General features: G+C 42.6%; 1 protein-coding gene across 2 annotated transcripts in view; it reads left to right on the forward strand.

The window, feature by feature from the left end:
* Positions 1-14,302, forward strand: part of chst11 (carbohydrate (chondroitin 4) sulfotransferase 11) — an 88,638-nt gene that overhangs the window by 48,412 nt on the left and 25,924 nt on the right. For both annotated transcript variants that reach the window (XM_006806512.3, XM_035914690.2), the window contains exon 2: positions 12,435-12,520. In XM_006806512.3, the coding sequence (XP_006806575.2) occupies positions 12,435-12,520 (86 nt within the window). The remainder of the gene's footprint in view (positions 1-12,434; positions 12,521-14,302) is intronic.

Below are 14,302 nucleotides of genomic sequence, written 5' to 3' on the forward strand. Positions count from 1 at the left end.
CATGTCAGCTGAAAGCTTAGAGCCACTTCAACACGTGGAAACACGCGAGAAAGCTCCACTGACTGAAGACGGTGTGGGTGACTAACAGCAGTGAAGTGAGGAATACTGACACTGAAACATGCAGCTGCAGGCAATGAAGTGGTGGAGCTGAGCCTTTATGGTTACATCCCAGCATGTGGTCATGACCTCACGTTGCAGGTGAGTAAAATGACTCCACAGAGTCAGAAGCTCACAGGTTAGGACAGTGGAGATGGTTTAGGGCAGCGGTTCTCAACCCCCGGGCCTCGGACCGGTACCGGTCTGTGAGTCGTTTGGTACCGGGCCGCGAGAGTTGAGGCTCAGGTGTGAAATTTATGGTTTTTAGGGTTTTTATCGGTTTTCAGTGTTATTTTGTTGTCGTTTTTATCGTTAACTCTGTTTTCCTGGGTCTTTTCACGTGTGTTATGAATAAATCTTCTTTTTTTCGGTACCAGTACTAGTTTTATTTTGTTGTATTTATCCACGACACCTTAAAGGCCGGTCCGTGAAAATATTGTCGGGCATAAACCGGTCCGTGGCACAAAAAAGGTTGGAGACCGCTGGTTTAGGGTGCCTCTGTGACTCCTGTTCTGGGCTCATTCACCTGGAATAAACTGACTGACTCAGATTGTGTTTGTGTGCTTCCTGCCTGGACACCTTGGGGATATCAGCCACCTGTACTGATAGTTGGTGTTTTTCTTTCAAAACTGGGATAATATATGGATAAAGTTGTCACTGCATAAGATGGATAAAAGGCAATAAAAAACACTTTTTCCACTCACTGCCTCCTCAGAGATGTCAACATTACCAAAATATGAATCTATAATCGTTTAGTGCAAATTATTAATATTGTATTAATTCCCCCATCGATTTTTAATTATTCAGCTAATGAATAAAACTGGCCTTGAAGCTATAAATGTAATATTTATTATTTCTCAGCTTCTAACATAATGACTTTATTTATTAATCCTGTAGTTCAGGATCAGTTCCTCCTTTTTGGTGCATTGAGGTGAGAGTCAGTGCAGAAATGACAGCGATCAACATCAGTACTGGTTCCATGTGCATCATCTACATGCGCGTACTGCAGCAGTGCAGCTCACGTTCCTGGAGTAATGCATCAGGAATGGGATTCCTCATGTTGAAAGACAAAACACTGACGGTAGGATGATGCCGAGGTTATCAGCGTGCTGCATGTGCGCTGTGGTGCTCCTTCACCTGCTGCCACTTCTTTGTGTTTCTGTTGTGTTAAAGGAGGCCTGAAAAGTCCGGTCCAGTGTTCATGTAGTACAATGTAGATGTGTTCAGAAGCTGTCAGGTGCTCTCTTTGTCTGCTGCTTGTGGATTCAGTCCACAGTTTTCCTCAGTTTGTCTCAGGGACATCTGGGCTGGAAGTGATGCAGAAGACTGACATACTTGGTACAGCAGAGTGGGCAGAGCAACGATCGTACTGAGGGCAGCTCTCCAAAAATGATCAAGTCAAATGCTTTTTACGTAATATGATAATTGTCAAGCTAGATTTTTAATGTGACTTTATTAGAAGAGTTCTTGATTTTTGGACATTCTGCAGAGACCCCATGAGATGGCTTCCTGTGACCCTCCTTTGTGGCTGTCCATAGAACAAAGCATAAATGATGGTTAAAGTCATTTGAACTCTTGAATAAATGTGAGTGGAGTCATTGTTAACTTTGGACATGGCTGCTCTTCCACTCATTTTCAGTCCGGTCTCTACAGAAGACTTCATATTGTTTGTTTCTTAAACCTCTTGATGACACTGACCTGCGGATCATGTAAGCATAAAGTGGCACCTAACTTAAACCAGTGCTGTGCCAGAAACCCAACACGTGACCTTCAGCTGATCCATCTAATCAAAGCCTGATCAGAAACGGGCTCAGTGGCAGGGCGGCTGTCAGGAAGCTGCACTTAAGGATGGAAACAAGGCTGAGGATGCCAAATTATAAAAGAACAGGACTAAAGTGGCAGCTGGTCTTAAGGAGTGATGAATCCAACTTTGTTTACAACTCATACTAGTGTTGAGATGTGAAGACATTTCACAGAAGGCTCAGTGTTCCCGCTCCACAACCTCATCCAGCTGTTCTGTGTAGTTTGAAAAAGAAAAGGAGAATGAAACTAACTGAGATTCATATTTTCTTTATAATGAGAGAAACTCTGAATGTGTCTCAGTGATAACTTGATTATATCTTCAAACGTGGTGATTGGCATTTCTCGCCTCCTGCTGTTCTCACGATCAAAGCTTATTATGATGCATGCTGATAATAAGACTGAGCAGACGTGGAGTTTGGAGAAATATTAGATCTTTTTTTCCTCCTGACTCTGCCTGTAAGCCTCAGGTGAGGACTGTCACAGACATAATTGCTTGTGTATTATCGTCGTGTTAGTAATCATCATTAAGGGGATTAGACTGAGCGCTCCAACCAGGAAAAGACACATGCAGTCAATCATCACTGGAGACTTGATTGGTTTTATAGCCTACCCACTCACGCTGAGAAAATCACTTCCCCAACTTCTTATTGAGCTTTGTTTAATGAAGTTGTGCCAACATTGCTAATCACCTGTATCTCTACTTCTCTGCTCCAGTTGCATTGTTCATTTAAATCCCAATTACACTGTGGCACTTCACTTTGTGTAGGACAGTAACACACACACACACACACACACACACACACACACACACACAGAATTATTATGTGCGGGCGGCCCAGTGTGAATTGTCTCTCCTCCCTTTCCTGCTGTGAAGGTAAGATTAGTGACAAGTTAATCCTCCAGTGGACCATAATCCTCTGCTGATAGATGATGGCAGATGTTGTGCTTGATTGCAGGCCCGTACTGAGCATGTGCAGAAGCATCCCTGCTGTTTATAAGGTGACTCATTCATAATCAGATGGTGAGAAAACTGAATGCAGTGTAATACTTTCTAGCTGCAGTGCTTGTTTTGCATTAGGCCTTTAAAGCTTGTCCGCTGAGACGGCGCATTAAACTGCAGCCTCGTTTTTACAAAGACATCATTTTCTACACTTTTATTTTTGAACCTTATTAGATTAACTTTCAAAGAAAAGTAAATAAATCTTAACCAGATCTAACTCAGAACCTGCAGAAGGATACAGATGTTTCACATGCTGATGTGTGTGCATAGTGCACATGATAATGTTTGACCTAAGCTGAAAAAAGCTTGTTTTCTTTAGCATTATTTTTACGGGTTTATAGACTTTTGGTCCTATCCTGTGATGACGTATGAACCCTGCTTCTGGACCCAATCTGCTGTGTTTATTAAGGCTCGTGTCTTGATGCATTCTCAATCATCCAGGTAAGTAAATCTCCAAAAGTTGATTCTGATGATTCAGCCCATTGCTCCATCAGTGGTTTCAGTCATTGTGCAAATGTCCTGTTTATAAGATTGAAACCTGCAGACTGAAGAAGTTGGATGAGTGAAGCGTTTCTCCCACTGAAAACGTCCAGATGAACAGAATCAGCCTTTGGAGATGAAGGCTGGTGTGTTTTTAATTGTTTGGATGGTTTCCATGGTGTTCTAGTTCATCTAAACAAGCCCCTAAAAAAGGCCGTGATTGCTGTCGGCCTCTCTGGGATTTTATTACCACTGTTCATTTTAAAGCTCAGTTTAAACCTTACGATGTAACTGCAGCCCCTGCAGCGGCATAGTTACAACATGTTCTCATCCCAGCGTCTAACACACCCACGACTGTGACAAATCGTCCGTATGTTACACGTTGGGAGGCCTGAGAGCACATCATTATACCAGCTAGTCCAACTTCAGTAACCTACAAACGTCACTGTTTAGTTTTCTGTCTTCATTTATGTTGGAAGTGACAGCAGAGCTGTGAGTTTTCTCAGAAACCTCTCAGTCAAATATGCTACATCATGTTTAGGTGGAAGCCAGCGAGCTAACTCCCTGCTAACTTCTAACTCTGTTAGATGTAATAAATCCTGTTTTCATGGATGTTAAACTTAGTTGTTACACCTGGTAAAACAGCAACGCTGATCATTTTATTAAAGATGAAAGAATTTAGACAGTTTGTAACTCTCGGTGATGCTGCAGTGTTCGTTTGACTTTGGGACCTGAAGACAGACTGGATAGTTTTGGGCTGTAAACTTTAAAAAGCAACAGGACTTAAACTACAATGAGTACACATAAGGTGCTTTAACTTGATTTTTCAGCACATTATAAAACCAAAACATAACTATATGTAAAGTGAAAGTTTCCAAATGTACAAAAACTAAGTGCAAATATCCTTTAAAAATTAATTTCAACCTCATCTCCCTTTCACTCTTAATCCTTCAGAGATGAATCCAGTGTCAGTTTGAACAGACAGGCTTATGAAAGCTCATTTCAAATAAAGTATATATTTTACAAACGGCACATTTTGTACTGGTGTGCAGCAGCACACACCACTCTGAGCACTCATGCTCGTCTCTGCTGACAGCCTATTAAACCCTGTCACCTGGCTGAGGAATCGCTCCGTGGTACTTTCAGACAAAAACAAGTCTCGTTCTGTCTTTTCAGTGAATTGTGAAACGAGTTTGTTTTTTGTTGCTTATTTTAGAAAGCTGTTCCTCAGGAAGCAGCATGGAAACATTTTACTGGAGAATACTTTCAGTGATTTGGCTTTTTCTCCACTTGCTTTTACAAGAGCGCACACTTGAAATCAGAACATTTTGGAGCATTTTCACCAGTGGGATGATGGTGACAGCAAAGAGGAGGAGAGGAGGCGGCATGTCACAGAATGCTGTGCGCACTCTTTATCTGTGGTGCGTATGGATGTTTGTTCAGTGCGCAGAGCGTCTCTTCGTTTCGAGGTAACGCTGGAGACTGCGTGGGCTGCTGCCATTTGGGCTGGCAGGGGAGTGAGTGTTGCTGAATGAGGAGGAGGCAGGAACCATGTCAGTGGTGGAAGCAGAGCTCAGTCTGCCTCTGATGGGTTTCAGCTGCTTCTAAGTTTTCATTCATGTGTGTTGGCGTCTCCTGTGCACTCCATCCTGGCTCTAAAACACACGTCATGTAATTAAAGTGCCAGTTTGGAGCTGGTGCCTTATTACACACCAGTTCTCAGCCAGCAATGCTAGTTTGAGAATAACACAGAGTGGATGATCTAAAATCTACTAACAGGAGGACTGGAGAAGGGATCGTTGTGACCAGCAATACCAAGATATGGCAACCACCAACTTTAAACATCAAGCAGTAGTTTATTGTCTAATATGTCCAAGAAAAAGATCAAATCAGGAGCTAAAGTAGAAAAGTATACATTTAAATAACGGTGTGGCGGGGTGGACTAAGTGAAACAAACCATTTGGAAGTGTCAGGGCTATCAGACCTTAGCTGGGGTTTGATTTAACCCGGTTAGAGCGGGCACGCTCCGTTTTTGTAACTATTTTTAAATCCCGGTAGCTCTGCAACCACGTGAGCTAACACAATAATTTTTTTTGCATATGAAACCGGGGGAGTTGTACTTACATCTTATGCCATCAGCTTGTCCTCGGTCACAGTTTCCTTCCACATATAGTTTTGCAAAAACTGCATAAAAAGCACTTGCAGCAACAAAAACATAATATTCCAGAAACACGCTTTGCCGATCCGATCAGCTGTTCATAACACTTCCTACGTCCATCAGTGTGAACTATCGCATGTCCCCATGACCTGCCCGAAACCGGAAGTGACGTCATTTTGTGGAAATGTAGTTTTTTTACCATCAGGGCCTCATGAGCCTATACTGGTGTTTTTAAAAGTTATCTTTGACTTTATGACTTTCTGTGTGGTTTCTGGGATGCTTAGGACTCATATTGCACTGCTGGAAATAGTTTATTTTGATGCATATGCTGCTTTTTTGCAAATTTGCGCTATAATATTTATTTTTGTTTTTCCTGCAGTGTATAAAAATTGGTGTATTTCAAAAATAAAACTATGAAGACACTCAAAATAATTTCCTGTGGTGGGAAACTATTTTGTGCAACTTTTTTGTATTTACAGTTTTGAGGGATAAGCCTCTTAAATTTCTTTAACTAGAAATATATGTTAAAAAAACAAAAACGATTTTAATTTTTTTGTAGTTTATTGCACTTTTTTGCAATTTATGTAATTACTATGCACTTAATGCAGACATATTATTAAAATCTGGACTATAATGGTTGTATTGATGTATATTAACTTGAAATGCTCCCAAAAATGGCTCCACAGCATGTAAACATATAATATAAGCTCTGGCGGACTTGGTTCTATGGTAGGTCTTAAAGGGTTAAAAGCACATTTGAACCCAAAACAGTTTTACGTTCGCTGACTCGTGCTTGATGAGGCAGCAAACTTGAACTGCATCTCAAGGAAAATGAAAGTGAAATAGCATCTTAATGGCTCAGCATGTTCTGCCCAGATCCCCTGAGAGCAGAGGCCAAATGAGGCGATGTCCTCAAGCTGCAGCAGAAGAACGGATCTCACAGCTGTAGCCTGCTGCTTATATGCTTATATCATAGACGCTATAACTATATAACTTCTATTCCACTTGTAGTTTAGACCTTATGCTCTCAAGTGGAGCACTAAAGTACTAAAGTCACACAAACATTCTTACAGTGCTTTTACCTGAGCCTGAGCTTTACACAGTTGTTGTAGTTTAATGTGGAGCTGAAGTGTGTCTGCACACACACAGTGTAGCCCACAGAGGCACGGCTAAAACCTCATCCAGGAGATACTGTTGGAACTAATTCAAGAAGACAGAGTAAAGTATATTTTAACTGGTTACTCAATTAATCAGTGGAAAGGTCAATACAGTACTCAATTACTAAAATCATGAGTAGCTGCAGTTCTCTTGTGCTAAACCAGAGACTAATGGACAGGGACTCCAGCTTTGGTCAGATAGAAAAAACAAACCAACACTATTTCTGGACCTTTATTGTTCTGGACCGAGATCTCACTGCAGTGGTGCACGCACTGAACTGCTTGCAACAGTGACCCCTCCCTCCCCAGGCCTGGTGCAGGGTGAGCCCTGGAAACCCTCTTTTGTGAAGAAGAAGAAGATTTTGCAACAGCTTGAAGAGAAAAGAGGAAAAGTTGCAGCTGTGTGACATGCAGAGTGCCAGTATACATGTGACAGCTGATGCAGCATGCAGCTAATCAATAATCAAAGCTTTACTTTACTTAGTAATTCACTAACATCCACACGTCCTGTACAATATGACACAGAACTGTTAAAAGCAAACTGTGCATATTGAAGATTCAGAAATGTCAACAAATAAAGGGTCGAAAGCAGAGCTGAAGATCTGCTTATTGTTTATGCATGTTTGTTTATACAAACAAACCATTGCTGTTAAATTTCAAGCATCTCTGACAAACACATGCAGGCCTGCATTTGTAACGTGCTCTGCTCGCTGCAGCATCGAAATGTGGCATTAGAAATGTACACGTTCATGTACGCTGAGAGTCTGTGAGTCTGAAAGCTTCCACATCGTGTGTGTGTGTGTGTGTGTGTGTGTGTGTGTGTGTGTGTGTGTGTGTGTGTGTGTGTGTGTGTGTGTGGTGCACAATCAATACTGTAGCACTGAGGAAATAAGGTTCTGCTTTCCCATGACCTTACCTGATTCCAGAGCTCAGGCATGCAGCCAGCTGGTGCAGGTGATGGTGGAGGTTCAGCCCAGTTCCCACTGAGCCAGGTACTGGTAGAGGTGCCCTTGTGTTCCTGTTGACTGGATTAGCTGCAGAGTTCTGGAAGCACCAGTCCCAGGCCTTCATGCGCTGTGGCTGAACCATTACTTCAAGGTAACCGACCACACGCAGGGATACTGGCAGATTCAAAAGTTCATTAGTGCATCTGTGCGTGGTGGCTGTGTATATGATGCCTGGAGGCGTCAGAGCAGAGATGTGTGGACAGATTTAATATAACTTGTACGTTTTGGTCTGTGTGTCTGTATGTGTGCTGGGGGCGAGTTCTGCACCATGTGAGGGATTTAGAAAGATGAGCTTTTCTCTCACTTCTTTCTGCAGGGTGGGCTCATTTGCACAAACCTACAGAGAAATTCGTTTTACCATAAAAATGGAAACACGTAGGCCGAATATAACAGCTGACTCCAGCTTCTGTATATATGCTCCTTCTTCCTGATGTTGCTGTCATTTGGTATCGCCACGTCTATACGGCCATCTTCTTCTGTTTGTCTACCACCACGATGTCCGTCTGTATCTGCAAGTCCCACAGGAACTTAGTTCTCCCATTTTGACCTCGGCACTTCCAGGTTATACTCAGCACAGATGTTTCTGTACACTATGCCTTGGTTATGGCGTTCCATGTACGCCCTGCCTGCTAGCATCTTGCACCCTGCTGCTATGTGCTGGACTGTCTCATCTTTACACAGCCTGCACCGTGACAGACCCCAGCCTCTATGCTCAGAGTTTGTTCCTGTGCTGCCATGATTAGTGCCTCTGTGCTGTGTATATGTATATATATATACTGCCAAAAGGGAAAAAAGAGAGCTGCCAGGAGAGATGAGACTGATGGTGGCAGTTGGTCATCTTTCTCTGTTATACAACTATATATATAACTAATGCACTTTAATGGCTTTTACTGGATGTATTTAACTGCTCTATTATATTTCCATCATCCCTGTGGGAAGCTTCTTTGTGGTCACGTTGTATCTATTGACATAACATGATAATGACGTTATATCTTTCTACATATTGACTAATATCCACGTTGTTAAAAAGTAAAATCATTTCTTTCATTCATTCTCTGGTTTGTTTTTTCATCTTGCGTGTTTTTTCGTTGCAGCTGCGTTCCTCTGTGTGGTTGCTTTCAGCCTCCTCTTTTATTTTATTGCATCCATTTGTCTGCATGTGCTGAGATATATAATCGTTTTCCCCGAGGTAGTAAATAAAATTTGTTACATGTGTAACAGTGCTCTTATGTGGAGTAACAAGTGAAAGGTCCCACAACACAACTAGCTCATTTATGCCTATTCAGGCAAGCCTCTTTTTCAATTGTAGTGACTGTTACGATGTTTATTATGGGCTCCATCCCAGTTAGCACTGGGTCCACTGGTCTAGTGGATAAGAATCCCCCCAGCTGTGCAACCTGTCAGTGAACACAGTGCAATCACACACACTCACACACTAAATCCTTATTACCTTGAGACCCACCTCAGGGCTGTGTCCACAGCAGTCAGCAGTGGCCCGTCACCGTCTGCTGACTCAGCTTGTACTGACTTCCTGGTGCTGCAGACGTGTGTGTGTGCTGGGTTTGAGCTGTGAAAGCACCTAAAAGGCAAATACGATGCAACTGCGTTATTGTGCTGCGAGCTCTTGTTCTCCAAGCCAGCATTAATTGCCTATTTACAACGTCCACAGCAGGACGGCGTGCTGAACTGCATTATTAAAGACCAGCTTTCACAAAACTATTATCAATCACGCTCTCGTGTGTGTCTGTGCATGGTTAATTGCACATAGCGTGTGTAAAGGCATCCCTCCTTTCTGTCTAGCATTCCCTTTGGTGTTTGAAGGTCATTGCTGTCTGCTGGGGCTCGTTACACTAACAAGCACCAGCTCGCTCCCTACGGTCCATGTGAACAGAGGGATTACACGTCTCTGACAGGGATCCAGCCTGTGCTCAGCCCCATCACACCCCATTCTTCACTTTCTAAGCAGGATTTGAAAAAATCAAGAGTCTCCTTTTCAGTTTTTTGCTTTGATGCTCTTCTGACGCGGAGGACGAGAGAGGCGAGGACACGCCCCTCAATCAGTCCTGACAGTTCTCCGCAACAGGAAAAATGAATCACTAAATAATATTCATGATAATAATAATGATGATGACTCTCGCCAACGACATCTTCATCAGATATTGTGTACACAGGCTACATGTTTGCGGTCAACACATTTGTTAGATGCTGTGCAGATGAGCAAATATCCGTTGTGACATTATCAGCTCTGCACAGCAGATTTGCAGCAAACGAGCACACAGACACACACAATCTAACAGGACAAAGGTGTTTATCTGGCTTCTGATCATCATTAACCAATAACTGATCATTAATTAACGGATTAATTAGAAGCCACGCCCTCCATGTCATGCGCAAAACTGACAGCATCACAAAACTGTTGGAAATAGCAGCTCTTAGTGGTCCAGTTGCTGCACTTTGTAGCCATTTAGTCTCTTTCTTGCATCTCTTTGTGGTTGTATTCATTAATATTACTTCCACTGCTCTTTGCATCTGTTTTGTTCATTATTTCATCATCATCTCAGCGTTGCTTTGTCTCTCTGTGTGTGTTTTGCAGCCGGTTTTTTGTGACTTTGTCTGTAATCACATTGTGTCTCTCAGTTTTCTTTTGGAGTATTTTATGTCTTTTGTGTCTCTCTGGTAATTTTGTCTTTTCCATCCCTTTGTTCCTCTTTGTCCGGTCATTAAGTGATGACGTGACAAATCCTACTTCCGGGCCTAAAGTAGTCTGCGTTTAATATGGCTTTTGTGTTGTTAACATGTTTAATGTTTTGTATTTTCTTCTATTTAATCTCAAAAAGCTCCTAAAACAGTCAGTGATCACTTTTGACCTCCCTCGGCTTTTATTACCGCTAATCATTTATTTAAGCTCAGTTTTTAAAACCTTAGCATGTAGCTACAGCCCAGCCCATGCAGCAGTAAATGAATGACTAACCTCGTATTGTGGATGGATTATCTCAGTTGTTCTCCTGGCTGAAGTTTGGTCCTTTTACAGCATCCTGCCATGCGATTACATTTGTTCCTGACCACCGAGAACACTCACGTTAACTTTTATCGAGTGGAAAAAAAAGTTAGCTTGTTTATATTATGCTAACATAGCTGTGTCGCTAGCGGTCACGTAGCACATCATTATATACCAGCTAGCCAAACTTCAGTAACCCTACAAACGTCACTGCTGTTTAGTTTTCTGTCTTCATTTATGTTGGAAGTGATAACAGAGCTGTACGTTTGAATTTGTTTCCAAAACCCCGCAGTCAGGACATGCTATGTTGTATTTAGATGGAAGCTAGCGAGCTAACTTCCTGCTAACTTCTAACTCCGTTAAATATCATAAATTCCGTTTTCATGGATGCCTGGATGTTAAACTCAATTGTTACACCTGGTAGAGCAGAACGCTGATCATTTTATTAAAGATGAAAGACTTTAGACAGTTTTTAACTCTCAGTAATGCCATAGTGATCGTTTGATATATGGACCTGCAGCGGAGTTTAGGCCCAGACACGGCTAGTGACGTCAGACTTAACGACCGGATTGCAGCACCTCTGTCTTTCTGGGACTTCCTCAGCCTCTGAGACCTGTGGCCTGTGTGCAGAAGGCCTGTAGTCCATCCATTTCAAACATACAGTGTATATAAAACTGTGTGTTTGACTGCAGATGCTTTGTTTTCATATAATTATAATAGTTCTTAACCCATAAGAAGTCTTTGGTGTTTAGAAACAGGTCTGGCTATTATTTTAACCCCTGATCAGTTGGACAGTATCAATGTGCTTAAACATAATCTGTTGTCCACGTATAATCCTACTTTGTTGGCAAACTTGCTGTGAAACCTGATTCACAGATGGAAACTCGCCGTAGAAATGAACGCACATCTCTTGTTATTCTCATCGTTAGCTTTCCTGATGGCAAGAACACACGTTCATCCACGAGCACGAGGCAGATGACGTGCAGAACAAAGTGCTATTAAACCCTCGGCTTTCTCGTCAGTGGTTCCTTTCCTTTCCTGTTGATCCTGCGCCGTTCTTGTGCGCTTTTCCGTCCAGAGTAATTGGAGAGAGTGTGCTGGCCGAGGCAAAGTGTTGCGCTGGCTGCTCCCACTGAGCCGGTGCCAGCAGCTACTGCTCTGTATCGAGTTGTATAAAGAGCTGAGATCCAGCCAAATAAACACTGAACTGTGGCTTTGCCCTTGGCATATAGTCGCTGCTCTCATTATTTATCCCTGTAGCTTCTGCTTGACACTTGCAGCAATTGGTCGTTCAAGGTGATGCTTCCAAATGTGGGATATTCAAGGAAGGGAGTAAAAAATAAAGGGAAGCTGGAATTTCATCTTTCATCAATCAAAGGATAACAGCCCCTTGGTTATAGACAGACTCGTATTCAGCGTGAGGAATAAAAGGCGTTACTCTTGTGTAATTACCACATGTGGCCACAGTCACCGCTGCCGAGCAACTATGAGGTAGATCACAGACTGTATAGAAAGGATGGATGCTTGGAGCCAGCCTCAAGCGTCGCCTCCACGAACAGTGGCTGGCCTTCTCACACTGATAGCTGCATGAAAAATAATCCAACCCAAACTATGTGTTTTTATATAGGATGACGTGTGTTCTGCTCTGCATGCTGTCAAAATGATTGCTGTGTCTGAGCAGCTGCAGTACATCTGAATGTCCTCCGTTCTCACTGGAGCATCATCTGTTTTCCAGTCATGCGGAGGAACCCCTTCATGGTGGAAGGCTGCTGTAGGAAAGGATCCCGCAATGCCCTGCAGGAGCTCTACAACCCCACACAGGTAGGACACTATCCCACTTCCATAAGCACCCTTGTCATCTTCTTATCACCACCTGCATCTGGATCTGTTTTACTCCAGGTTTTCACCTGAAGAAGGCCTATATTTGTTTTTGCCTGCATGTTCAGAAGGCAGATTTTTCTTTTCTAACTGTTGGTGCCCACAGGACTGATGCTCAGTCTTTACCTGAGGAAACAGCTGACTGCTTGTGAAAGCTAATGACCGTTGATTCTCCGTCTCTTGCTCAGGAAATGTTGCCGGCCTCAGGTGATAAAGTCATCCCGATTGTATCATAAATGAGAGCAGACAATAAATCACAAGAAAGGACAAGTTTTTCTCAGGTCTCACAATTCACCCTTTTCAAGGACAGTGAGGAAATAACTCCTACTAGAAGCTCTTTTCTGCAGCATTTTTTCATATCGCATAAACAGCGAGACTATTACAGTGCTGCCATGTCTGTCCCCGCCAGTGAAAGCTTGCTTCATCTCATTTTTCACGATTTAAAACACTTTACAGGATGACGACCATCTGACCGCATGCTGCTATAACAGTGTGACTGCCAGCATGAAATGAAAGCATATAATGTGATGCCATTTTAATGGCTCGAGTTTTACTGGACAGTTTACAGTGAAGAGACGGACACAGGAAGAATCAGGAGATGCAGACGCAGGCCTCAGCCTCATCAGGTAGTTTATGCTCACAATTAAAGAAGCAAAGGACATAAAATAGAGAACACCTACCATATGAAAGACTTTACAAGCAAAGGCTGGGATAAAATCAAATGAATCATATGCTATGTTTGCTATGATTTCCTATCACCCAGAGAGCTTTTAATTCAAGGGTAAAAAGAAGCTTTGGCAGCCCTTTAAATGTCGCTGCCAACAGTGCTGCGTTCACAAGCTATACTAAAGGGAGCAGAGAAAAGCAAATGTTTTAAAAGGACGGCACTAACAAAGTAATTGCTAACTTTAATACCATGTATAGAATATTCTTATAGGTTTTTGTGACGTTTTTATACTTCATGGAAAAATGAGTCTAGTGAAAACGGCAACAATCTGTGCACAGTCTGTTAATGCTCACAGAAGGAGGATTGGGCAGTGATGCTTTTATTTTGACCTGAAAAGTCTAAAATTCTCCCATAAAGTAGAAAAAATAAATAAAGTTCAGCACTCGGTCCAGTTCAGTTTGTCCCTCTGAGATGAATCTTCACTTGTGTCTGTGTGCTGCTTCAAACACACGGCTACAAAATGCTCCAGTTTGGATAAACATGCATTAAAGCGAATGCAGCATACAGATAAAGTATAACCGAAATAATGGATGCAAGATGCTAACATACAACAACGTGTTTCATTTTAAACTCATTCAGCCAACCTGAGGAGGGCTGCTGCAGAGTTCAGGCACTGCAGCCTGAAGGTGTGGTCACCTCTTAATTTAAAATAACTGCGTGCTGCAGTCCAAAGGTTACCATCAAATATCAGAGAGACGAGTCTTCAGTTGGTCCAAATTATTAGGTACCACTATAGGATTGGTCTGTGCAGTGTTTCAGGTACATCCTTACACAGACGTGCATGTGCACAGAACTGAGTACAGCCAGGTTGGTGGAGGACGTCACACTCTGTCAGTAGCACTGTCCTCAAAGCTGAACCCTGCATGTCCTCCCAGCAAGAGGAACTGACCCTCTTTTGATTGTTCCCTTTGTGTAATACCAGAGCCTCTATAGTGTAGGGCCGAACAAGATGAACAGCTTGTGTGGGGAGGCGAAGGCGCGTGTTTGGAGGCGTGGTC

Source organism: Neolamprologus brichardi, chromosome 17 (assembly GCF_056152115.1).
Source record: "Neolamprologus brichardi isolate AB-2024 chromosome 17, ASM5615211v1, whole genome shotgun sequence".
Taxonomy (NCBI): domain Eukaryota; kingdom Metazoa; phylum Chordata; class Actinopteri; order Cichliformes; family Cichlidae; genus Neolamprologus; species Neolamprologus brichardi.